Source organism: Colletotrichum tamarilloi (assembly GCF_030869305.1).
Source record: "Colletotrichum tamarilloi strain Tom-12 chromosome Unknown Scaffold_18.1, whole genome shotgun sequence".
Classification (NCBI taxonomy): domain Eukaryota; kingdom Fungi; phylum Ascomycota; class Sordariomycetes; order Glomerellales; family Glomerellaceae; genus Colletotrichum; species Colletotrichum tamarilloi.
Window position 1 is genome coordinate 595,061 of NW_026849401.1, and position 25,723 is coordinate 620,783.

The following is a 25,723-nucleotide window of genomic DNA, read 5'->3' on the forward strand; positions in this document are numbered from 1 at the left end:
GAGATCATCAGCCGCCGAGAAAAAAATGGATAATTAATGAGACACTGACAAGACAACTATGCTGAGAGCCGTGAGAGTCGGGACCCCCGCGGAGATCACACAAGGCGAGCCGCTGGCAGTTGACCCATCATCCCGCTCTTTGGCGCCGCATGTCGCACTTCGAACTTCGCAGCTCGCCGCATCTCTCTATTACTCTGTAGCTTGATCTCCCCGGGCCCATGTAGGACGTGCCCGAACGAGCACTCAGAGGATGAAGGCGGGATTCTCCTGGTGTGCCACGCGGGAGCGATGCCGGGGAGTTCCCCCACACTCAGGCCCTCTCACCCCCCCCCCCTCCCAAAGAAGATGTCGACGTTGGTTCTGATGGGTGCTCCGGATCCTCTGCAGTAGCGCCATTGCTGCTGTTGGGTCGCTGTATCAGGTGTGACGGAACAAACATGTCACTTGCAAGATACCAAGTTGCGTTCTACCTAGTTGTTTCCTCTCTCTGCTTCTCGAGACTTGACATGCCAACTACATGATGACGAGCTGTGAGTTCAGTAGCAAAGTAATGTATCTTCAGACTCTCTTTCTCTCTCACCACCCCTTGTTACTGGCAACCCACGTCCTAAGACAGCCGGTGCTACTCTGGATTCCTGGACTCGACCGTCAATCTTCTGCGCGCCCGGCACCCCGACCGGGCACTGCACACTCTCGAGTCTCTCAGCTACGCAGCTACACACCCGTGGCACCCTACTCCAGAACCGGGCCCGCTCCTCTGGGGGATACACATTTTTTTTACTATCGCTAGCCATTCACATCGTTCCGAGCCGCTTATCCCACTGATAGCGGCTGAAGCTAATTGCTCGATACCATCAACTAAAAGGATCTCACCCATGCAAACAATGATCGAGTCAGATTGATATATAAAGAGAGATCCACAACCCTGCCTCTGGATGGTGATTCCGTGGATACCGTCGGGTCAGATTCTTTTGCCTTACCTTGTCTTGTCTTGTCTTGTTTTGTCTGCATCATCGACGAGTCTGACTCCTCTTCGAATCGCAAAGTCGGCGTGGTCTTGGTTAATTACAGTCACCGCTAGCACCAAGTGCCGATTGCACGACTCAAAACGTCGGCGACATCATGGATGAAGATCAGGGCCCAAGCCAAATCGTCCCTGGGACAGCTCCCAAGCGGACAATGGGAGACCGCCTTCGCAGCACCAAGAACAGATTCTTCACCAAGGAGGGCCTGATCGGCGACTACGACTATGCTTTCCTCTTCACCCCGAACTTGCCGTTTATGAGGAAGAGTCGCAAAGCCGCTCCCTTCTTTGGCTTGAACGACCGGATGCCTACGCTCTTGGCCCTGTTGCTAGGATTCCAGCACGCCCTTGCCATGTTGGCTGGCATCATCACGCCGCCTATCCTGCTGAGCGGCGCTGCAGGTGCTAATCTCACTGGGGAGATGCAACAATATCTTGTCTCCACAGCTTTGATTGTCTCCGGCTTGTTGTCCATGATCCAAATCACCAGATTCCATATTCTGAAGACTCCGTAAGAAGAAGAAATGCATCCCTACTGTGAGACATTCCAACTTACATCTCCATGTAGCTATTACATTGGAACTGGCTTGATCTCTGTAGTCGGTATCTCCTTTGCCATTATCCCGGTCGCTCAGGGAGCCCTCTCCCAAATGTATGCCAATGGATTCTGTCCGATGGATGGGGAGGGAAACAAGCTCCCGTGCCCTGACGGATACGGCGGTGAGTCTTACCCTTAAACCTTCAAGCAATGCTTGTTCAACTGACAGAGTGAAGCCATCATCGGCTCTAGTGCCCTTTGCGCTCTGATTGAGATTGCCATCTCCTTTATGCCCCCAAAGGTGATGCTTCGCATCTTCCCGCCCATCGTGACTGGCCCGACAGGTAAGCCCCCGAAACGTGAAAACCCGTGAGAGACGGCGTCTGACGTGTGCTCAGTCATGCTCATTGGCATCCACTTGATCGAGACTGGTTTCCAGAACTGGATGGGCGGCTCCGGCCCTTGTGCCAACCCGACTTCCGACTTCTTCGCCCGGTGCCCCAACATTTCCGCGCCTCATGCCCTCCCTTGGGGCTCCGCCGAGTACTTGGGCTTGGGTTTCTCCGTCTTCGTGACCATCATTCTCTGCGAGCGATTTGGCGCGCCCATCATGAAGTCGACATCCGTTGTTATTGGTCTCCTTGTTGGTGAGGAGCAATCCTGCGTCTTTCGCCATGCCCATATGCTCTGTTACTGACCTGCTCCTAGGATGCATCATCGCCGCTGCGACTGGTTACTTTGACCGCTCCGGAATCGACAGTGCCCCTGCCGCCTCTTTCATCTGGGTGCATACCTTTAAACTCACCCTTTACGGGCCGCTCATCTTGTAAGCCTCAAACTTCGAGTCATAGGCGAGCATGTGAAAACCGAAGCTAAACATGTCAACAGGCCTCTGTTAGCCGTCTATATCATCTGCGCCACCGAGGCCATTGGTGACATTACTGCTACTTGTGATGTCTCTCGCCTTGAGGTTGAGGGCCGTCTTTTCGAGTCCCGTATCCAGGGAGGCGTCCTCGCTGATGGTATCAACGGCGTTCTTGCGGCCCTAATGACCATCACACCTATGACAACTGTAAGCTGATGGAGTCTGCCCAGCTCTGAACAACTTAGGAACTGATTGAAGAAAGTTTGCTCAAAACAACGGAGTCATCGCTCTCACCCGCTGTGCTAACCGCAGCGCCGGCTACTGCTGGTATATTTTCTGTTTCCAGTTCTCAAGATCTTCCCGGCTAACACTTGTCTAGTTGCTTCTTCCTCATCATTATGGGCATCTTTGCCAAATTCGCCGCATCGCTTGTCGCCATCCCCTCCTCCGTGCTTGGAGGTATGACCTCGTTCCTCTTCACGGCTGTCGCCGTCTCCGGTATGGCCATCATCACAAAGGGTGTGCCTTTCAACCGACGAAACCGCTTCATCCTGACCGCTGGTCTCACACTCGGCTATGGCGCCACTCTCGTTCCTACGTATTTTGACAACGTCTTTACGTATGCAGGTGACAACCGCGGCCTAAGGGGGTTCCTCGACGCCATCGTACTCATCATGGAGACGGGCTTCGCTATCACAGCCTTCGTCTGCATGTTCCTCAACTTTGTGCTCGACGAGGAGATTGAGGACACAGAGGGCCATGATGTCATCCCCACCACTGGTATCGTTACTCCAAAGGACGTTAATGGTGGGGAGAGTGCGCGGGGAGCTGATTCAGAGGACATTCAGCCCGTTGGGCATAACACCACTGGCAAGCGTGATGAAAAGCTGTCTTGAAGTCGAAAGCTGTGTTGATTTCAATGGCGTGGATGGTTGTGCGATTTTGCATTAAAAGCTGAGGGTTTCGTGTATTTGAATGTGTTGTTGATCATGTACGAAGTTTGAATACCCGCCCTCACTGTCTCGAATTCACTCTGAGCCACTGTTGTGCAAGCCACGTATCTTACCGCAACGAGACTTTCCTGTGCCCCTTGCTTGGAGCATCCGGTGGCATTATATCTGACTACTAACATCTGACAGTAAGTATGGGCGAGAAGATCGCGCTTTAAAGACTTCAGTGTCATAAAGCAGATCATCAAGGTAGATAAGTGATAACCGATTTGACGCCACAGAAAGCTACGCTTCGGATACCTGACGTCTCATGCGAATGCTGCATTGTCGCCTCAACAACGCCACGCTAGATGGTTTCGGTTGTCAATTGGTCTTCTTTTGCACAGGCGGAATAGTACCATCGAGGGTTGATAAGAAGGCCGACGGCAATTGGTCACACGAATCCCACTCTGGTGCGTCTACCCCCTGCGCTGTTGATCGAGTGCCTGGCATCCCTCCATGTCGCCTCGTTATCTGTCTTTCCCCAAAGACCAGGCCATCAGGCTTACTTGGTCGACTTGCTTGCCCAGGATAATCGTTTGAGAGCATGGCTGAACAGTCAACCCCGACCAAGTAATCATTGGCGACATGGCCTTGTTTTCTTTGGGCTGCAGGATACGGAGCTGGCCGGAGCGAATCCCGCAAATGTAGGTCGTATAGAGGTCGAAAGGTCACATCCGTAGACGGGTTGCTTTGCATAAAGCTGGATGCTTTCGGACTATATAGGTGTGGCCATGTCTCACTCCTCCTCGGCGTGGCTTGGTCTGCTGCAATTGTGCACCCACAAGGTTGTTGGCACACATCAATTTTCTCGGAAGGCCGTTTTTGACCACAACTTCAATCTAGGAGTGCGAGGGCGACGGTAATTTTGGTCTGCGTGAGGACTCGGACAGCTTCAACGACAGGATGAAGGGCATAAATATGCAGGAAGCGAGGCGGCGATTTACGTCGATGGAGGCATGGGAGCTTCCCAAGCACCCCAGCGCCATTGCGCCAGAAGGCGTACGAACCAACCCGGACATGGACCCCGTGCCGGTGCCAATGCGGACTTGGTCGTTGTGGACTATCCTGGCGTACTGGAGTACCGACCTTATGAACCTCTCAACTCTACAGACCGCCGGATCTATACTTGCTGTCGGACTCAGCTGGCGAGAGGCGATTCCCATCATGTTCGTCGGAACAACGTGTATCGCAATAGCAATGGTCCTCAATGGAGCCATAGGAAGTCGTCTACATGTCCCCTTCAGTGTCATTGCTACGGGTAGCTTTGGGTTCTACTTGAGGTATGTACTTTTGGTTGAAGTATACTTGAGTGGTCATGTAGTATACTTAGCGCTTGGAATAGAAGCTGACTCTCATCACAGATACTTTGCCATTGTCAGCAGAGCCATCCTTGCTATGTTCTGGCTGGGTGTACAGGTATCGACTCGTACGCATCACTTCAACTGACTCCAATGCTAACATCAGTCTTCAATGATAGTGCGTCAACGGGAGTGTATGTGTGACGATCATGCTGAGTGCGTGGGCTCCCTCTTACGGACGGATTCCGAATGCCCTACCCGAATCGGCGGGCATCACCTCCATGGGAATGTGCTCGTGAGTCTGTTCATGGAGGCAATGGTTGTATATCAGAGTACTGACAAGTGACCAAGATTCTTCCTCTTCTGGATCATTCAACTGCCGTTGTTACTCATTCACCCCACTAAACTTCGACCGCTCTTCTACGTCAAGTTACTTGCTACTCCAGCTGTGGTTTTAGGGACCTTGGGATGGGCTGTCAAACAGGCCGGTGGCGGGGGTGATATCTTCAGGTTGCAACCTGAGTTCTCTCCAGGGACTTCCAAGTATGCCTGGCTTTGGCTGAGCTGCATGTCGTCGGTCTCGGGACAGTGGAGCACGATGGCAATCAATATTCCGGACTTCTTGCGCTATAGCAAGTCCAGGAACGCTCAAAACGTCCAGCTCATATTTGTCCCTATCGTTTTCACCTTGTGTGGAACCATGGGTATTATTACCACTTCGGCCACGAAAGTCTTCCAGGGAGACGGTGATTACCTTTGGAACCCGCTCGATATAGTCAGTCTTTGGTTGGGAAATGGCTCAGGAGGACGCTGTGCTGCCTTCTTCGGGGCTCTGGCATGGCTTATTGCAACGATCGGCACCAACGTCACGGCAAACAGCATCAGCGCAGCCAACGATCTGACTGTCATGTTCCCGCGCTACATCAACATTAGAAGGGGCAGTATAGTCGCTGCTGTGATAGGTGCCTGGGTTATTGTCCCGTGGAAGATTCTTGCCAGCGCCGCTACGTTCTTGAACTTCATGGGGGCATACGCTGTCTTCCTCGCTCCCCTGAGTGGTATCATGGCTGCTGACTTCTGGCTCGTTAAAAAACAACGATACGATCTGCCCGGTATGTCCAGTGACGATTCCTTATCTTGACCACCTTATACTAACACCCCGTTTTCTTTCTAGACTTATACGACCCTCATGGTCGCTATAGGTACATCGCAGGCTGTAACTGGAGGGCATTTGTTGCTTTCATTGTGCCTGTTGCCCCCAACTTGCCCGGGATGGCTTTGGCAATCAGTGGCTACCCTGCGGTCCAGATCTCCGAGGGTGCTCAGAATCTCTACAGCTTTGATTGGCTTTTTGGATTCGTCGTCTCGATATTCCTGTATACCACACTGAGCTGGGTTGTACCTGCAAAGGAGACCTTGGTTGAGCAGACAATCTTGACCAGGGGAGACGGAATCGAGATTGAGGGAACGCGAGACGGTAGTGACATCGAGAACCCAAAGGTGCCCGAGAAGGTGTTGACCACAGCGGGAGATGGTCGTCACACTCCTGAATCGAGAGGCCTTAACGGAGGAACTGGGTGAATTCAAGAATGGAACCTGAAGGTGATGCCGACCTGGAGCAATGTACTTGATTGACTGATTTCCCTAATCTCGGCTACTACGACGGTAACAACATCCCACATATCCACTTGCTTTGCTGAGGTCAGAAAGAAATCGATCAATAGAGCACATGAAGCCTACGCCTGTAAAGCGAGTAGAAAACCTCGCAATCAGGAAGGATGCGGGAGTCGGAGGAGCATGTGAGACATGGGGTCAATTATTTTTACTCATTTTATTAGTCGTGTACGTTGCTGTGGTATCTTGGCTAGCAGTATAGAATGCACTGCTCTCTCATCATAGTCTCCTGTTATCATTACTCCATGCCCATAGGAAAGAAATCTCATGGCTCCTGCTCGACAATATTATTCAAGCGCGGCTGCAGCTGTGCAAGTGCGGAGCGATCGTGCCCGTCGGGATAGGCACGGAAAACCTCTCCTCGCATCAACCTACGTGGTGCTCGTCTGCCTGTAAACAACTCAAACTGAGCGAAACCCTGCTCGGGCAACAGATCAAGACCGTCCATAGTAACCCAACCTCGGTGCGAAACTTTTCTCGCTTGGTTCAAGATCGGTGTATCCAGTGTCTTGTAGCCCAGCTCAACCAGACAACCGCCAGTTGGACTTCCCAGCCATGCCTGTGGCGCCTCGAAGTTGGGTGCAGGGACATCGCCAATGCTATGCGTCGGGATGCAAGAAACAATCATTGTCGGCAGTCGGAAGTCTTCGGGCCATGGCTCATCCAGATTTCGGATAATGTGAAATTTCGTTTCCACGTCCGAAGTTGCGCTGAGGAGCGGTAGGTCGTGCCGTTTCAACAGGCGCGCGAAATGATTAACCATCTTTTCCGCATTAGTAATTGTCCGGTTGTAGACCACAATATTCTTGACTCCTAGCTGCAGCATGCTGTAGGTAGCCGCGCGAGCCATACCACCAGCTCCGATGATGAGACCGCAGCTCGACGTTCGTACAGCATTGGCGGGAGAGAGCCCTCTGCGAATGCAAGCCCGAATGCCGATCCAGTCCGTGTTTTCTCCGTAGAGCGCCCTGACCGGACCGGCGCGATTACGACAGTTGAAGAGCTTCTCGTCCTCTGGAATAGTGCCGTCGGGATTTAGTCGACGAACAGGAACAAGTGTGTTGACTGCACCTATCGCCTGCGCGTGTCGGCTTAGAGAGTGTGTGAGGGTGATGATTTCGACTTTGAAGGGCAAGCCAACACTGGCACCCGCGAAGTAAGGATCCTCAATGAGCTCTCGCAGCCCGTTCAGGGAAGGCGTCGAGAATGGTCGGTAGAGGTGCGGAATGCCGCAAGCCTTCAGAGCGGCATTGTGCATGGCTGGTGACAAACTGTAAGAGACGTGGGCACCAAAGACGTAGATCTTCATAGGGTCGAACAGGAACGAGTTGTAGAGTGCCTGCGTCGCTTGAGCTGCTGTCAAGCATGGCTGATTAGGGTTGTAAGTCGATGATACGGGCTTCTCTGGCACAACACTGGTCAGGACGTGGTTCATAGCCGCTGAGTGTCTCCCACGAGGTCCAGAGTTGTAAGCGATGAGGGGAATCTTGTGGCCGGTAGAAGCCTCAACAAGAGCCTTGAGGTGGCTGATATCAAAATTATCCTTAATGGAGGTCACTGGCTTGACAAGCCGGACCAGATCACATCCTAGACGCCGTGCTCTATGATACTGTGACATCCAGAAAGGGTCTGACCATGGTGGGGAGTCGGCCGCAGGTGTTAAATGTCCAATTATCTTTGAGCGCCTCTTCATAGAGATGATGTGCAATAGTTGAAAGTCGTTGAGGCGGAGATCGACAGTGAGGTATTCAGGGCAGAGTCGCAGGCCGTGTAGTATGTAGTCGGTGTACACTGACTCTGAAGAATCTGGAAGAACAACGTGGTACATTAACGGTATCACGGTGCTCCTCCTTATGGATCCTATGATTCTGGCAATGTCGGCGGCTCGTTCAGAGTCTAGTGACTGCGCACCAGCGATTCCGTCGAGGACGATCTCAATAGCATCTGCTCCGGTCTCGAGCTCTTGAATGGCGAGTTCATTGTTCAGCAGGCTTGAAAGAGAGACCGAGATGGCGTAAGTGAACCGTCTGTCCTCGGTAGGTATGGAAGCCAACGGGAAAGCCGACTCGATGAAGGGAATGGAGCCCTTGGGCATGATGAGACTAAGGAACTTTAAGAAATGCCTCTCGGCCCGCTTCAAAGTCAGGTAGGGAGCAGGTGGCTTTTGACCACCAGCTTGAGCCTCAATTCTTGCGGCATCGGTTTCGATCCATGGGTCGGCCGTCTCGGAGACGTTAAAGAACTCAAGGTTGCTGCATGTCCGGAAAATGGTGCTGCTGGCCGCCAGCAAGTTTCTCGCCTTATCTTCATCCTCGATCTTTAGGTGCTCTTGAATAGCCTTGACGTCTCGCACGATGTGAACGACGGGATGTGTACGACAAAACTCCCTCAAGAGTGTCTGGACCCCACGTTCCATCCAACTGCACACAATCAAGGTGCTCTTGGAGTTCTGGTCGAGGAGGTCTCGAAGGACATCTGTCTGCCGGCGGTGACATTCAGCGGGGCCATGGGCCCTCTTGTACGCGAAACTGGTCAGGCCAGTGACTTGTTGGAAGGCCTTTTCGCAGTCGACGGCCCTCCGTTCCATGGCGGTCGAGGCAATGATGGCGAGCGTTGATTTTCCTGCGCCGCGGATGCCGGCAAGGACAATGGAGGCATCGGCAGGGAATGGCGGAACCTCGCCAGGAAGATGGGCCACGGGTGTTGCTGGTCTCGTGATTGGCGTCTCTGGTCGTGAACAAGCAGCCATGGAATATCTGCTGCTGCTGTTGGTCCTCGGGCTCTGGGGCTGGCTAGGCGACGCAGAGTGGCCATTGCGACCGTCGACGCGGATGAACTTTGCGGGATTCTCAAGTTGGTGGTGGTGATGGTCCTCCTCATCGCTCATGGCGGTGGCCACGTAGGACCGCTTCACTCCGGCTGTCGCCATGGCTCCTCAGCCTACCTAGCTGTAGCAGTGCAGACGCAGGTAGGTTGATGAGGAGGAGGAGGAGGAGGAGGGAAAAGCCCAGGATGCATGCGCACGCGCCGGTGTCGAGTTGGGACTCTAAAGGCGAGGCGCGCGAATATCTTTGTCGTTATGCTATGTTTCGTGCAAAGCCGTTCAGCTGTAGTCCAACAAGGTCAAGCTCTCTCTGGAGAAGAGTCAAGTCAGTCAGTCAGTCCACGTTGAGTCGCGCCCCAAGTCCTCCGTAGTACGAACACACCGCGGCAGAATTGTTAGGTCACTATGTGGGAGCAACTTCAAAGCCGTTCCCCAGTTCCGACCCTCGGTGCTAAATTGGTGCCCCTCTCCCTTGCTCGGCGCTAAGGTGGGATACTCTGATAAATGTTTAGCCATGGGCTGGACGTTAGCGAGTTACTTGTGGGCGTGGGGGGATCGTTCTTGTGTGAGTTGAGGGGAGGAAACTCGGCTGTTTGAGGTTTGCGGCGGGATAACTTGAGATGAGCGTGGAACTGAGTAGGATGTAGCCTACGAGATCCTCGTCAATGCCCCTTGTGTCTACGATGCGTTGGCAAGTACCAGCTAGAGTCGAAGAGTTGCCATCGCCAACCCCCTGGTCTTGACTCCTAGATCTGGATAGCATCTGCAGACTCAAAGTATCTCCTTAACACCCCGCATGCTGAGTCGTCCGTACTCACCATCTCGCAACCAATTAATGCCACAGAAATGCCAGCTGACCAGCCTCTCGAACCTGACCTTTGTCCCATGAGGTCCGAGATCTAGCAACAACCTTTGAGGGCGGCACCGCGAGCGTCGGCCTGTGAGGTTACCCCAGGATTTCCCCACTCTCTGTCCAGCACAGCGCGCGGGAAATCTTGGAGAAGAAGCAAAGACGACGTCAATCTCATCATTGCTTGCTGTTTGCTACGGCCGCTGCTGAGTCTGATACTACTGCTGCTACTATCCGTACTGCTGGCTGGAGTTGCTGCTTCTGCTGCTCAACCGTGTGCCATCATACCTTGCTCATCCCGCTCGCCGCAACGCAACGCAACATCCACTCGCAAATCACAACCCCAGTCGCTGCTCACTTCGCTTCAATCATCGCTCGCAGCGCGCGCTCGTTTGCCCTCGCAGCTTCTTCGTCGACATCACCGCTTCTCGTGCCGCGCCCTCTATGCCGTCCTCCGCGGCGTGAGCCATTGGAGCTACCCTGCCGCTTGCGGCTACGACTGAAGGATGCCATCCAAGAGAAAGGCTCAAGATGCCGAGAACAGTGTCACCTCGACCTCTGTCCCAAAGCGCCAGAGGGTATCTCGTGCATGCGACCAATGCAGAAGGCAAGCAGAATCCAGCACCATTGTTTTCCATTCTCCCTTTCTCTCATCTTCATTGCCTTCTTGCCGAGCGTTTCCTCCAAGCGACTAGATGCCCAGGGAACTACAAGCCCGGGTGCTTCTCCGTTGCAAGCGTTTCGGCGTAGCCAATGCTATGTCGATAACATTCCGCGCATTGGTTGCGATATCGGCTTTGGTGCTGGTCTCAGTGTCACTATCGCCAGCTTACTACATGTGTGAACCGAACTTTTGCTAATTATGCGGACAGTGCCCGAGAGAAGTGTGATGGCGTCCAACCTCAATGCTTCTCCTGTGTTACCTTGTCGCGGCCATGTACATACAATGTCGCACCGAAGAAGCGCGGCGTCCAGACCGGCTTGATCCGAACTCTCGAGCTTGCCCTCGTATGGCTCTTCGACCAGGTTCCTGGAACAGAAGAGAAGCTGGCGGGTCTACTCACGCAGGAGGGGGGTGGCGGCCAATCTCTCCTCCTCGACAAAGACAGCGAGGCAGGCAATCGCCTTCACAAAAGATGGAGGAGATGCCGCGTCCATAAGGATATTGACCGGCTCCTATCTGGCAAGGACGGCATAAGCCCACGCCAGGATACTTCCGGAGACGAATCGGATGCTGAAGGTGATGGCCGCAACAAACGGAACGGGGAGACTCCGTTGGATGGTCCTGACATCTCTCCGCAACCTAACGCCGTTGACCGTAAACCAGACGCCCAAAAGGAACCAGTATCGAGGCAACGGCATGGCTCCAGGTCTCGGCGAAGGTTCAAGTTACCAAGAAATTTTCCTCGATTATTAGAGGTGTACTATTCGTACACCCACAGTTGGCTTCCCATATTAAACTCTAAAGAAACTCTCGATAGCGCTGCGGCCTCGTATCCTCCAGACGGTCTCGATATCGACCCGGAAGACTCAAATAACAGTGCTGCTCATGCTGAGCTCTGGTGCGCTCTTGCCGTCGGGGCATTCCAGGATGCGGCATCATCACAGCCTCCAGGAGGTTCAGAACCACCTGACCGGCCCAGTATGATAACAGCAGCAGCCCGTAGTCTCATACCAGTAGAGACTGACATGGCACTGGGCCATGTGAAAGCACTTCTAGTGCTGTCCTTGGTGAAGCTGGGGCAGGACAACGCCGCAGCAGCTTCTCTATTGATCGGTCTAGCCGTCCGGGGCGCCATGGCCCTGGCAGATGGACGATCACGAAACAGCGGAAGAGAACCGATCTCGGGCCTGTCGGCTTCTTCGACGCAAGAAGCATACTCGACGGCTTTGGACCGGGTCTTGATGACCTGTCTTATGCTGGACACCATCGTTTCCTTAAGGCTTGGTCAGACGCCGCACATGAGGACAAACGACATGAAGGATAGGCCGACAGAGGAGAACGGATCAGAGGAATGGGCACCATGGACGCCCAGAGCTGGATTCGGATTGGAGGACGTTGAAGCTGCTGTACAGCCTGCACAGTCTTTGAGCTCCTTCAATCAGCTCTACCAATTCTTCCGCACACTGAACCAGAGTGTTGAGTCTGGGGGGGCGGGTCCAAAGATTGGTGCCGCGAACCTTGTTCAAGTGCTTGATCCTCGTTTCTCATTTTGCAATTCAGTAGTGTTTGGAGCGTCGACGATACCCATACTCCCATCGGCTTTCCTCATCCAGGCCACCTTCCTCGGCGCGACCTTGACTTTGATGGCCGACCCTCGAGTGTCTCTGATCTGGAGTCTGATGGAAGTTTTGGAGAGTTCGATTTCCCACTTTGGCGCAGCCGGCGTCTCGCCCCTCCTGGTCACATATATGAGCATCGCAAATACCAAAAGTTGCGTCAAAGCTCTCCGGGATGATGATAAGACGCGGTGGAACTCACTGATGGGTAATCTGATGTCTGTCTGGCAAGATCGGACGACGAACGTGGATTCTTCTTCTATGGAAGCGGATCCGAGCGAGCAAACACCAGCTCAGGCCGAGCCGGCTGTGAATCAGTTCTCGCATCACCCATCATCCGCTCGCAGGGACTCGCATTTTCCGCACTTCTCGATGCCTGCGGACTCTTATCATCATCCTAATAGCAACGGATTTTTACCAACAGCATCATCCGTCAGTCCGTCAACGGCAAGAACCATGCCATTTACGCCAGGGAGCCAACTGGATGCATTTCCTTCCGGCTTCATGGGACATTTGTCGTCAGCTCAGGCACCCTATCTGATGGGGCAGGGCGCTCACGGCGTGGATTACGACGCCATTATGGACGAGCTTGCTTCTATCGACTGCACAGATAGTATGGAAGCCGACCCGCAGTTTATGGCCAATCTCGGCTTTGCCCCAGGGTCAGACTTGACTGACATGCTTCGGGGAGAGTATGGAGGAATGTGAGCGAAGTATAATGTATTATGACCTTTAGTAGAAAATGAACATTGATTCCAGTCTCTGGAAATACTATCTGCACGTCACTATTATCTCCTTGTTCTCCCTGTTCTAACGGATCAATACTGCAGTGCTAGCAAACAAGTCTTGCGGTGTGACGAAGAAGTGTTCATCCAGGGCGGGCTTCGCCAAGGGCAGTGATTTGTGCATTCGGACTGTCTAGCCTTTTTCGTCCCTTTCCTTGAAGAAATGCCAGTTGGCTCATCTCTCTTATTTGTTGACCCTCCTGCACCGCCGACAAGACTAAGAGGTCTGGCTTCTTACATGTACTTACGAAGTTACGAGGACTTTCAGAACTTAACCCCGGCAGATTGAAGAGCAGCCCACCACGGAATTACAATCATCAGGAACAGGACTGGACGCCAAGTGCCGCATCCAACCATCCGACAGAAGCACAACGTTTTACCAGAGCAATTTGGAATGGCCAGGCTGTCCGTACCCTGATTTGGCTGTCGAGGCCGTGGCCAGGAGGTGATTATGAAGCACAGCCTAAGACTGTGCCCCGGCTTGCCTCCACTTTCATTGTTTGATGGCACGTACCAAGTCTATGGATACCAACGAGAACCATTTTTGTGGCGACGAAACTATTCACGTGGGGTTATTCAATGCGGAGACTTAAGGTTAAGACGATGCATGTGAGGTTTGGTCTGGATTCGCGTGGCCTGTCAACACATTAGAGTCGTGCAGAGAGATTTATTTGCCCCTATTGCCATCATAATCAAGTCGTGTATCTTGGGTAACCCCGCGCCCCCCCCCCCCCCTTGTTTTTGTTTTTTGCTTCATCACAGGTGGGACAAACTCAACACCAAGCAGTCACAGTCCTTGGCGGCAAAGAATTATCATCCGGGCGGTGATGGCAGGGTCGAGAGGTTGTCTCCGCTAGCAACTTCCAGGACAGCTTAATCGTACAGTCCGAGTGAGGTGAATTGTCGTGGACTCGTGGCCGATAATCATGTGGCCAGGCCTTGGAGAGCGTCCCGGTGGCTTGGTTGGCGCATCTCGACCGGATATTCTCAACTCCACCTTGGCGTATTTCTCTCTCTCTTACACACACACACACGCCAACAACCTGATTTGAGCCCCTGCCGACTTGACAGACACAGCATGCACCCCGTAGGCCAGGCATCTTCCCCATATCTGCGTAAGGTTACAGGCAGAGAAAGCTGGGGAACAGCTTCTTCGCCCGCATTGCTGTCATTCCGTTCCGTTGGGACTGGCACAAGTTGGGACGTCGGACGACGTCCACGTGCAATGCGAGACAGTCGAATGGCAATAGAGAAGCGCTGACAGGATAAACATTCAACCCACAGCCCCGGTCTGGACAGGGGTTCTCCAGCATTTGGGGGTCTATGAGATTGGATCTAGTTCGGAAGCAGATAGTTGGTGCGGAGAAGAACATGTCTGCCGGGCTCCACGCGTTATGGAGAACGAGTCAGTCATAGGTTGCAGATTTTGCTCCGGTTCGGAGACGGCGCGCCAGTCCAACCACCATCTAGTTGGAGGGAGAAGCGTTCACCCCAGAGTCAACATTCCGGAATCTCCATACGCATGAGCGAGTTTGTTCGTGTAGCGTACCCCAGATCCCATTCGTCCACGGTCCAGCCGCTCGATTCCCTCCCCGTGGGATGACCCAAACTCCGCTGCTCCAGACCCCCAGACTTTACCCCAGACGAACCGATACGTGCGCCACCTGTCAGTCAGTCTTTACCAAGTTGTTGGAGAGCCAGAGAGCCCTGACGCATCCATATAACAAAGGCAACCCTGGACCGTCGTAATCTGATTTTTTTTTCCCGTCTCTCCTTAAGACTCTTGACTCTTCAACCCCAACCTCGAAGACTTGGAGTTCAGACGGTCTCAACTTCGCCTCGAACACCAGCAACCGCCAGACACCTCCAAACAAATTATCACCATGGCTCTCCTCACTCTCGTAGAGGACCGCCCGACGCCCAAGGCGGTTTACAACTGGCGCGTCTACTTTTGTGCAATCATCGCGTCCTTCGCCAGTTGCACCATCGGTTATGACTCTGCCTTCATCGGAACCACTCTCGCCCTGCCCTCCTTCATGGAGGAGTTCCAGTTTGCCTCCTACAGCAAGGACGGTCTGGCTCTGCTCAAGTCCAACATCGTTTCTGTCTACCAGGCTGGTGCCTTCTTCGGAAGTCTGTTCGCCTACGTTAGCAGTTACTTCCTTGGCCGCAAGAAGAGTCTGATGCTGTTCACTACGATTTTCCTCCTCGGTGCCGGTATGATGCTCGGCGCCAACCGCGCGCGCGGCCTCGGTCTCATCCTCGCCGGCAGAGTACTTGCGGGTATCGGTGTGGGAGGCTGCTCCAACATGACTCCCATTTACATTTCGGAGCTCTCTCCTCCCGCCGTGCGTGGACGTCTCGTCGGTATCTACGAACTCGGATGGCAAATCGGTGGCCTCGTCGGCTTCTGGATCAACTACGGCGTCGACTCTACCATGGCTCCCAGTCACAGCCAGTGGCTCATTCCTTTCGCCGTCCAGCTGATTCCTGCCGGCCTCTTGCTCATTGGAGCTCTCTTCATCCCCGAGTCCCCCCGTTGGCTGTTCTCCAAGTACAAGAGAGAGGAGGCGATGAAGGCTCTTTGCTGGATGCGGTATGTGCCCCACAATCCATTATTTCGCTTATGACCCTCAGTCTAATAACCGCTTTTTCACAGAAACCTGTCCCCTGAAGACAAGTACATCATTGAAGAGGTTCAATACATTGATGCCGACCTCGAGCGCTACCGCCAGGAAGTTGGCGCCGGTTTCTGGAAGCCGTTCGCTTCTCTCAAGCAGAGCAAGGTCCAGTGGCGCTTCTTCCTTGGCGGCATGCTTTTCTTGTGGCAAAACGGCTCTGGGTAAGCCAGCAATCCTCCATGTTCAACAACACGTAGCCGAGTCACTAACATAGTCCTCAACAGCATCAACGCCATCAACTACTACAGCCCCACGGTCTTCAAGAGCATTGGCATCACCGGTACCAACACTAGCTTCCTCACAACTGGCATTTTCGGTGTCGTCAAGACGATTGTGACCTTCGTGTGGCTTCTGTGGCTCATTGACCACCTCGGTCGTCGCAACCTGCTGATGATTGGTGCCATTGGCGGCTCTTTGTGCATGTGGTACATTGGTGGTTACCTCGCTCTCAACCCGGCATCCGGAAACGGTGGCGGCCTTTCCAGCGGCGGTATCTCCGCCATGGTTTTCTTCTACCTTTGGACAGTGTTCTACACGCCCTCGTGGAACGGTACCCCTTGGGTCATCAACTCTGAGATGTTCGACCAGAACACTAGGTATGCCGAAGTCTACATCATGTCATCCGTGGCCGTATCATTAACATGTACTCTCAGGTCCCTTGGTCAAGCTAGCGCAGCCGCCAACAACTGGTTCTGGAACTTCATCATCTCTCGCTTCACCCCGCAAATGTTTAATGCGTGGGGCTATGGAGTCTACTTCTTCTTCGCCTCGCTCATGATTTGCTCCGCCATCTTTATCTTCTTCCTGATGCCTGAGACTAAGTCCATTCCTTTGGAGACCATGGATCGTCTCTTCACCATTAAGCCTGTCTGGAGGGCAAACAAGACCATTATGGCCGAATTGGCGGAGGAGCAGGGTTTCAGACAATACTCCGACGATGGATCCGGAGAGAAGTCTGATGATGCGGAAATCAACCAGGTAGAGAGGAAGGGCAGCGTTTAATGAATGGGTTCACGGTTTACTAATATGATATGAAGGACGTTTGAATGGTTAGAGCAGCTAGGTGGATATTCCAAGATTCCAGTCTCTAGGAATTCACAAGCTTCCATCCCGAGCCGATTCCCCAAGTGACCCATAAAGCGAATCAGCGAGTCACACCCGAGACACAAGTACAAGTCCCAAGTCTACGCACGAGCGGGGGTAGAGCGAGCGAGGGTGTCGAGGGTTAATAAGGACGGGAGGAATGTAGGCGAACCAGGGGTGATACCGATGCCAAGCCGAGGTCCTGCAGGAGGTGCAATATTAAGCAAAGTAAGCAAAGTCCCGCTCTTGGCTGTCGTGGCAGGACGGATAGTTTCGATGGTGACGGCTAGTCGTTTGGCCACCCGTCTTGGTGGTTGTGTATCTGTATCTTCTTGTTCTATTCGGCGCGAGAGAGGAGTTAGTTAAGGTCGAAGAACCAAAAGCAAACCACAACTGGAAAAAGACGACTTCAAATACTTCTACAGTTACAGATCAATGATGGGCCTTGCAATACGCGAGGCGTTTTGTACATGTACTTCGCAAGACCTGATCATGTTTCGTAAGCACAGCGTGGAGGGAATGATCCCATCTGGGCCTTCTAAAGCTCAATTGTGGTACGAGAAGACCGTCAGTGCAGGGGTATTTTGCGGCTCACGAAAATAAGAGCGCACGCCGGGTAAATGTTACTGAAACTCGCAATGTATATGCACGGTACAGTTACAGACCAAAAGGTTACGAGTTGCCCTTGGTCCATTCTCTGGGGACAAAACCTGTCTGGTCACCGTGATCTCGGGCAGAGGTGGAAACGTATTTCCTGGAGCAACTCAGGGCCACCCGTAATGTTTTCGTCCCGGGGCCTACGATATGTCACATTGTCTTCGTCCGGGACCATGCACAATCAATCTTCCTGGACTCGAAACCTGGCAGATTCTCTGCTTAGATTGGAAAATCATTGCGAGGAATAGGAACAATTGCATTGGGCGAAGACTGCTGTTCATTCTGTGAAATGAAATCGAAGCATTTTGCACTGAGGACGGCTGTCCGTTTTCTAAAACACAACTACCTACTCAGTACGTTGTTTCTATGCACCTCATACAAAGAATCGACTTTAATGCAATCAGACGAGGATTGAAGCAAACACTCCATCTCGTTGTGTAACCCTACTATCCCTTCAGTGGATCAAGCATGTAAAGGAACAAAATCAATGCAGGGGCAGCAAATGGGAGTATTTGGATACAAATATCCGTACCTCTCTTTTATTTTAGGTCGAATTCATTTCACCTGCCTCAGGGTTCACTGCACCTTGAATGTGGACACAAGATAACACATCTTCGAACTGGACAATCACTAGACCTAGATGAGTTTGGTGGCCATCATTCTCCAGCGTCGAAATCGTTGCTCGTGGACGATACTATCTGGGGCTCTGGGCTCGCAGCTATGCTGATCCGCCGCTCAGGTTAGATAGATCACGCTGACAGAAGTAATGTGGAGAATTGCAAGGATCTTCTTGGTGTGTACCAGCTTATGGAAGAGTCTTTATCCGCAGGTTACCAGTCCCTGTTTGGTGTATGTTTTACCAATTTGCATTGAAAGGACAAAGACCGTCCAAACACCTAGCCTACGTGTCTTCCTAAACATGGTGCACATGTTCAGCTCAAGTTGACTAAGAAATTGTGAAAGAGTTGTGCGCAAAACGGCCAGGAGATACCGTCAAACTTGTGCATGAGGTCAACGCGTTGTGTGATTCAGATGCAAGGCACCATTCACTCAGTTAAGATAGGAATAGCATCATGCATCTATCCAGACTTTATGAAGCTTCATCAAAGTCATCGTTTTCTGTTAAAACAGTCGCTGAGGATCTAGCTATGCAAGGTGTCTATGGTGGTCATTATTATTTTACAATTTTGAGTGTTGTGACAGCTTTGCCGCAATCACATCCTTTACCTTTTGAACGGTAAGTTCGTCAACCTCCTTGCCAGTCCAGTACCGGTCCTATCAAGATGTTAGAAATGTGTATGTTAGATGGGGTTCAGATTTTGTGCTGACTGACCTGTTCAAGACCTTGGTAGATCATGGCTTCAGTGCCCAGGATCACTTGCCAGCCGGCATCCTCTGCGAGGGCACCGATTTCTGTGTAGGGCGTGGGGTTATAGCACATCTCGAGGATAGCGCCCTTGCGATCCTTGTTCAGGAACTCGACGATAATCTCACGCGCCACAATCTCCTCTGCTGTCTTGGGAGTGAAGTTGGGTACGCACGCCACAATAGCGCCGGGGGCGTCGAGGTCTCTCGCCTCCTCGACGGTGGAGACGTGATACAGATTGTCTCCATATCCCCGCGCGGAGCACTCTTCGATGACTGCGTCGACTTCGCTCTTGTCACGGTTGACGAGGTAGATATCGGTGGCCTTCATCCACTTGCGCAGAGCGTAGACGGCACTTCTGGCCGCACCGCCGCCTCCGATGACAAGAGCCGGCTTATTGTGGTAGACGGTATCAGGGTCGGTGACGTTCTGAACAAAAGACTCACGGACGCCGATTACGTCCGTGTTGGTGCCGCAGTATATCCGCTTGCCGTCGCGTTCTCTGATGAAGAGTGTGTTGCAGGCGCCAACATCGCGGCACTCATCCGTCAGCTCGTCGAGGTGAGGGATGATGGCAACCTTGTTGGGCATGGTTACTGAGCTGCCGTAAAATTTGGGGTGCTTGATGAGTTCCAGAAACAGCGACAAGTCTGCCGAGTCCAGTCTCATTTGCTCCCATTTCAGGCCAATGCCCTCGTAAATGGTGGTGTGCAGGAGTGGTGAAAGGGAATGTGTGATTTTTTGGCCAAACAGGTAACCGTGGCGGTCAAGCTGCTCAATCTTGAGCGCAATAGTGTCTTCCACCTGGTCGATGGGAGCAGCACTGGCCATTGTTGCTTGATGTGAGTTGGTTGAGTTTAGGAAAGTGAGTGATGCTGGGATGAGATCAAGGATTGTCTGTCTCTCTTTCTCTCTTGCTTGGAAGTTTCGAATGATATCTGCAAGGCTCTTCTGTGCAACTGACTGAAGAATGGTAGGAATGGCGTTATGGCAAGATGCAACAAATGGAGAAAACCAGGGCTCTTTTTAGTCTAAAATACGGTGGGAATTGTCAACCGCAGAAAATGGGGGGGATATGGGGTCTGATGGAAGCCACTTTTTGTGCCTCGCTCTTGTTCCCTTCTTCTTGTCTCCAAATGGAGCTTCATCGGTCCAATGATAGCTGTATCGAATTAATCATTCTTGCGGAATACGGGGAAAAGTCCGGGGCACTGGGACGGGCTTCTCGAGATCGCGTGGAATCCGCATCAGGGCTTTTCCCATCGGCATGTCGCTGCGATTTCAGAGGGGGACTTCCGGCAAAGAACTCTCCAGCCAACAGCCAGTGAGAAGTGCCGGACAGTCTGGGCCTCGGAATGGTGGGCATACGACACAAAAGACACCCGCCCCCCCGTTCGCTTGGTGCTCCCACTCATCCGAGTAGCCATTCTGGAGAACGTTTATCCTGTGGCCTGGAGAAGTGTTCTTCCTGACAACCGGCAGCGCCTGACAAGTTCAACGTCACCAGCCGTCAGTCTAGGTCGCTACGCCTCCCATCAACCACCACACTCAGTGATGGGCATCGTACATGCCGCTACCACAGGCTCGGGGTGTGAGAGACGTGCGGCAGCGCGTCATTCAGACTGGTCCGGCTACCTTCGGGCGCCCCAGTAATCCCCAGATCGGTATGCTTGCAAACATCTGACGCCGATAAGATGGGGTAGTTGGCGGGTGAATGACTTTCCTCCTCCTCCTCCTCCCTCCATCGCCCCTCGGGCGTCCGGTGTGACCCGGATACAGCATGGCAGCAGACAAGATCATTGGGTAAAGCTACCTACCGTTCTCTGCGAGAGAGTTGCCGTATGGGTCTGCCATTGCCATTCTGCTTAGATACGGGAATCGAGAGCTGCAAATAATCTTCCTGATCCCCTGCTGCCGAGGGCAAATGTATACCAGTGGACGTCCACCTCTTTAGGCCCAAGTCCTCCCTCCATCCTTCTTCTAAGTCCTTCTTGCTACTCCCAAATACCAGAACGACACATAACACCTTGTTGTTGAATTGTTTGTGTGTTGTATTCGCATTCATTCGCACTAGATACCCTTGCTATTCTATCGTCAACAACCTCACATCTCACACACAATCACAATGCCTTCCCGGTTAGGAATCAGCACAATGTCGCTCGGCCGATGCTGGGCTGGCCACAGCTTTGAGCACAAGATGGACATGGCCGCCAAGTATGGGTACCAGGGCATTGAGCTTTGGCACGAGGATCTCATGGACGTTGCCGAGCAGTTGCCCGGCGGTGCTGCCTTGATCGACAACCAGCTCGCTGCTGCTGGAATTGTCAAGAGAATGTGCAATGTCCGCAACATCGAGATTATCTGCCTTCAGCCCTTTCAACACTTCGAGGGGCTCATTGACCGGGAGCAGCACGCCCGCCGCATCGAGGAGTTGCGTGTTTGGATCCAGCTTGCCCATGTCCTCGGCACAGACTTGATCCAGATTCCCAGCAACGTCTTGCCCGCAGAGCAGGTTTCTGAGGATCTTGAACTTCACATTGCCGACCTGGCTGAAGTGGCAGACATTGGTGCTGCGTCCAACCCCCCTATCCAGTTCTCATATGAGTCTCTCTCCTGGGGAACGAGAGTGGATGTATGGGAGACGTGCTGGGAGGTGATTCAACGGGTCGACCGGCCCAACTTTGGCATGTGCCTCGACACATTCAACATTGCTGGCCGCATCTTTGCGGACCCCACCGCAGCTTCCGGAAAGGTGGTTGATGCCGAGCAAGCTGTCAAGGACTCTATTCAGCGGTTGCTCACGACTGTCGATGTCTCCAAGATTATTTACGTGCAGGTCGTCGACGCTGAGCGCCTCGCTGAGCCTATCTGCGAAACGCACCCCTACTACAATGCCGAACAGCCGCACCGCATGTCTTGGTCAAGAAACTGCCGCCTATTCTATGGCGAGTATTCAAGAGGCGCGTATCTTCCTGTCCGGGAACTCTGCGCCGCCATCTTCCAGGGTCTCGGTTTCGAGGGCTGGGTTAGCTTTGAGTTGTTCAACAGGAGGATGTCAGAGGAAGACCACGGTGTGCCCGAGGAGTTGGCAAAGAGGGGAGCTGTCGCTTGGTCTAAGCTCGTGAGAGACATGAAGCTGAGAGTAGAAGAGCCATCAGCACAGGTCACGGCGTCACTATGAGGGGACAAGACGGCACGAAGAATGAACATTTTGCATAGCGATTGTATAGTATTTACACTACTGGTTCTTTTCCTTTGATGAAACCAATAACCTTATCGATGTCTTCAGATCGATATTGCCTTCTGCTGTTTTGAATCCGTGTGCGTGATATGTTGCAAACTATCTTCCTCAAAAGCTACCGAGATCTAATACTCGCCGAGGGGTGGTGTGTGAACCTACTTATGATGTGGTCATAATCAATTGAAATTTGAATCCTTAGACTGCAAGAGAGTTGTCACGCAGTATTGATACAAAGTGTCTGGCGAATGGGTCCTGTCATGTGCTCGTCTTCGTCTTGATGTGAGCTTGATGAATGGTGTTGATTTCTTCTCTCTGAATCAGAAGTCAGCTAACTTGAATGAATCTCGCGCCTAGATCTGAGGTAGACTGAGTCTCTGACTTCACAATTCGTTGACTTCTTAGGATGCGCCTACATGAGAGCTTCACCGACATTTACGCGACTGCAAGGCAATGACCGCATTATTTCATACAAGACCCAGGTCATCCATCTCTGTGTTTCACTCCGTCTTCACTCATCTTGAAAACCTTGAGTCATCAATGTTGTAGACAGGACACGGTGAGTATCCGTACTCGAGTGTGCCCCTCCTTTCTCTGAAATCTACCACCAGCTTTAGTAATGGGCCTCAAGTACCATTTCCGTCCGGATAGCGGCCAAGGGGACCAATTTTGGACTCTTTAGGCGGGGTCCTATGCGGGGATGCCCCGCTGATAGAGCACCGGTCGTCACCCGCAGTGCTTCCGCACTGGCTCACTCTTCGGTTGGCGGCGGCCCAGCTGTCGAGTCACCACTGGGGCGATTTGCAGCTTAGCAGGTGCTCTGATAACGCCAGCTACCTTCCTTACCTTAGGTGAACCCGGTGCCGACTGCGGACAGCTTGTCTCGTTGCCTCGTGCTCTCTCTCTCTCGCAGTTTCACACAACTCTTCTTCTTTCTGACTCTTTCGTTGTTTGACATGCTTGCTTCGTAAGGAAGCTTTCCCGTACAGCTTATTCAACCAATCCTTCCAGTCATAGATCGCACAAATCCTAGAAACCGTCAAAATGGCCGACATCAGCGACGCCGAGCTCCGCGAAATCTACGACTTTGCCGTCCAATTGGGCAAAGAGGCGGGAGAGATGCTCATGACGGCAGCCAGGTCAAGATGGGGATCCGGAGGAGAGACGCAGGCATTCACGGAAAAGGATAACTCGGTCGATTTGGTGACCAAGACAGACACAGGTCCGTTTACGTTGACTCTGCATTTGCCCATGGCCCAATGCTCGTTGAGGCAACTTGCCTCTTGCTGACAGCACGGTTGCCCACTGCTAGAAGTCGAAGCTTTCATCCACTCGTCCGTCGCAAAGAAGTATCCCACCCACAAGTGAGTTGACTCACCCTTGAGCTTCGACTTTGCAATGTCTCGAACAGTCCGGTACTGATCAGGGTGCAGCTTTCTCGGCGAAGAGACATATTCGGCCGGCGCATCGCGTGATTACCTCGTCGACGAACGGCCGACGTGGATCGTCGATCCCCTCGATGGCACCGTTAACTTCACCCATCTATTCCCAATGTTCTGCGTCTCCATCGGTTTCGCCATCAAGGGGAAGCCCGTCATTGGCGTCATCAACGCCCCCTTCTTGAACCAAACTTTCTCGTCGCTCAAGGGCCATGGTGCATGGATGAACGAGACACAGAGGCTGCCGCTTGTTCTGAACCCGCTGCCCGCCAACGCGCCCAGCGGCTGCGTCTTCTCCTGTGAGTGGGGTAAGGACCGTCGAGACACCCCAGATGGCAACATGCACCGCAAGGTCGAGAGCTTCATGAATATGGCTGCTGAGCGCAAGGGACGAGGTGGTAAGGGTGGTATGGTGCATGGCATGAGGAGCTTGGGAAGGTGAGTTCGATCAAGTCTGTTGCGTGAAGTGCCCTAGGTGGACGCGCTTGCTGACGATATAGTGCTACCCTGGATCTGGCATACACAGCAATGGGATCATTCGACATTTGGTGGGAGGGCGGATGCTGGGAATGGTGAGCTAACCCGACTATCACAGACTCCACAAGTCATGGAAACTGATGTCACTGCTTTAGGGACGTTGCTGCGGGCTTTGCGATTCTCGAAGAGGCCGGTGGTCTCGTGACAATAGCCAACCCTCCCGAAGACACGAGCGTTGTTCCGGAAGCGAAGCTCGGAGGCAGACTGTACCTCGCCATTCGGTTCGTCGAGCCCTCGGACGATACTAGACATTGCTGACATTACACAGCCCCGCAGGATCGACCGAGACCGAGACGGCACGACAGGCACAGGAGAGAGTGGTGCGGGAGACGTGGAAGCGAGTGAGAACATTGGACTACTCCAGACCCGGCGCGTAGACGATATACATATCAGAAGCAAAAGGAAGACAAATAGAAGGAATCCAATCTAACCCGATTCAAAGATCAGTCTTTGCCTGCTCCCCTGCCCACGCTCTACGGATGATTTCACGTATCGCAGCTTTCTCCAGAGGACGGGGGTTCCAGTATGGCTCATCGGATGCAACGTCAGCAACACGATCAATGTCTTTCTCCTGCATACCAATCTCCTTGAGGCCCGTGGGTATATTCAATATTCGAAGTAACTGATTCAGACCGGCTACTATACCCGCAGTGGAGTTCTCAGTACTCTGCGCAAGTGCGGAGGAGAGCTTGGTTATAGTGGCCTCGGGAAAGGCGCGAGCGTTGAACGCCATACTATGGGGCAGGAAGATGGAGTGTGTCTCGGCGTGAGGGAGGTTCAGAGTGCCGCCGGCCGCGTGAGCCAGCTTATGCTGCAGGGCAATACCGGTTGCTGCTGCCAACAAGCCAGCCAAGAATGCGCCGTACAGAGCCGAAGTACGTGCCTCAACCGAGAAAGGGTCTGACACGAGTACGGGTAGGGCGCTCGACAGTGCCCTGATGGACTCTAGAGCAAAATGGTCCGTCAGCGGGCTAGCTTGGCGGGAGTACAATGCTTCCACTGGATCATACGTCAGTTCCAGCTTGAGGTTGACACTTGGTATAAGTGGCCTACAGGAGTGTGCCATGGCGTTGAGACCACTCGGACCGCTGACTTTGACCGGCAGATCCATGGTCAGGCTGACGTCGTAGATGACTACCTTGGGTAAGATCTTGGGGTCCGTTGTTGACGTCTTCTTGCCATCTTTTGTCTCTCCAATGATGGGTGTCATCTCGGAGCCTGAGTAGGTTGTCGGAATAGCCACTTGGGGCATGTTGGTGCGAAGAGCGATTGCCTTCCCTAGACCGACGGCACTGCCGCCTCCGACTGATACGAGAACATCGCGGCCCTGTGCTCGGTCAACCGCGGGACCGATGATATCGCTCGGGTTATGGACAATGGCAGTGTCGAGGATATCAGCGTCTGAGAATCCCCCTTCTCTCAAGTTATCCTGAATCGTTTTGGCCAGAGAAGTCCGAGACGGGGAGCAGATGATGAGAGGTTTTGAAAGTTTGCGGGACTTGAGTTCGCTGAGTAATTCATTGACAGTGCCCAGTCCGAACAAGACCTTGGGGGTGGTAATGCCAAAGACGAAGGGATTAATAGCGTCCATG

General features: G+C 52.9%; 9 protein-coding genes across 9 annotated transcripts; 6 read left to right on the forward strand and 3 right to left on the reverse strand.

Moving 5' to 3' along the window:
• Positions 1-1,122: 1,122 nt before the first annotated feature.
• CTAM01_06620 (uracil-xanthine permease) lies at positions 1,123-3,323 on the forward strand (the record flags this gene model as incomplete). The annotated part of the gene is made up of 8 exons (XM_060522647.1): positions 1,123-1,535; positions 1,593-1,744; positions 1,799-1,906; positions 1,961-2,209; positions 2,271-2,388; positions 2,451-2,634; positions 2,690-2,754; positions 2,807-3,323. The coding sequence occupies 8 exons, from the start codon at positions 1,123-1,125 to the stop codon at positions 3,321-3,323; spliced, it is 1,806 nt and encodes a 601-aa protein (XP_060382906.1).
• An 827-nt stretch (positions 3,324-4,150) lies between these two features.
• On the forward strand, positions 4,151-6,298 carry CTAM01_06621 (NCS1 nucleoside transporter; the record flags this gene model as incomplete). The annotated part of the gene is made up of 6 exons (XM_060522648.1): positions 4,151-4,207; positions 4,263-4,699; positions 4,781-4,835; positions 4,897-5,012; positions 5,069-5,829; positions 5,892-6,298. The coding sequence occupies 6 exons, from the start codon at positions 4,151-4,153 to the stop codon at positions 6,296-6,298; spliced, it is 1,833 nt and encodes a 610-aa protein (XP_060382907.1).
• Positions 6,299-6,656: 358 nt separating this feature from the next.
• CTAM01_06622 (shikimate dehydrogenase substrate binding domain-containing protein) lies at positions 6,657-9,320 on the reverse strand (the record flags this gene model as incomplete). The annotated part of the gene is made up of 1 exon (XM_060522649.1): positions 6,657-9,320. The coding sequence occupies one exon, from the start codon at positions 9,318-9,320 to the stop codon at positions 6,657-6,659; it is 2,664 nt and encodes an 887-aa protein (XP_060382908.1).
• A 1,440-nt stretch (positions 9,321-10,760) lies between these two features.
• CTAM01_06623 (uncharacterized protein) lies at positions 10,761-13,053 on the forward strand (the record flags this gene model as incomplete). Its single annotated transcript, XM_060522650.1, has 2 exons — positions 10,761-10,879; positions 10,938-13,053. 2 exons carry the CDS (start codon positions 10,761-10,763, stop codon positions 13,051-13,053), a joined length of 2,235 nt encoding a protein of 744 aa, XP_060382909.1.
• A 1,960-nt stretch (positions 13,054-15,013) lies between these two features.
• Positions 15,014-16,813, forward strand: CTAM01_06624 (quinate permease; the record flags this gene model as incomplete). The annotated part of the gene is made up of 4 exons (XM_060522651.1): positions 15,014-15,726; positions 15,790-15,972; positions 16,036-16,407; positions 16,465-16,813. The coding sequence occupies 4 exons, from the start codon at positions 15,014-15,016 to the stop codon at positions 16,811-16,813; spliced, it is 1,617 nt and encodes a 538-aa protein (XP_060382910.1).
• A 1,917-nt stretch (positions 16,814-18,730) lies between these two features.
• CTAM01_06625 (quinate dehydrogenase) lies at positions 18,731-19,748 on the reverse strand (the record flags this gene model as incomplete). The annotated part of the gene is made up of 2 exons (XM_060522652.1): positions 18,731-18,826; positions 18,885-19,748. 2 exons carry the CDS (start codon positions 19,746-19,748, stop codon positions 18,731-18,733), a joined length of 960 nt encoding a protein of 319 aa, XP_060382911.1.
• Positions 19,749-21,042: 1,294 nt separating this feature from the next.
• CTAM01_06626 (3-dehydroshikimate dehydratase) lies at positions 21,043-22,098 on the forward strand (the record flags this gene model as incomplete). The annotated part of the gene is made up of 1 exon (XM_060522653.1): positions 21,043-22,098. One exon carries the CDS (start codon positions 21,043-21,045, stop codon positions 22,096-22,098), a length of 1,056 nt encoding a protein of 351 aa, XP_060382912.1.
• Positions 22,099-23,199: 1,101 nt separating this feature from the next.
• Positions 23,200-24,508, forward strand: CTAM01_06627 (inositol monophosphatase; the record flags this gene model as incomplete). Its single annotated transcript, XM_060522654.1, has 6 exons — positions 23,200-23,377; positions 23,468-23,519; positions 23,589-24,032; positions 24,095-24,166; positions 24,227-24,352; positions 24,400-24,508. 6 exons carry the CDS (start codon positions 23,200-23,202, stop codon positions 24,506-24,508), a joined length of 981 nt encoding a protein of 326 aa, XP_060382913.1.
• Positions 24,509-24,567: 59 nt separating this feature from the next.
• CTAM01_06628 (iron-containing alcohol dehydrogenase) lies at positions 24,568-25,722 on the reverse strand (the record flags this gene model as incomplete). The annotated part of the gene is made up of 1 exon (XM_060522655.1): positions 24,568-25,722. One exon carries the CDS (start codon positions 25,720-25,722, stop codon positions 24,568-24,570), a length of 1,155 nt encoding a protein of 384 aa, XP_060382914.1.
• Position 25,723: the final 1 nt, after the last annotated feature.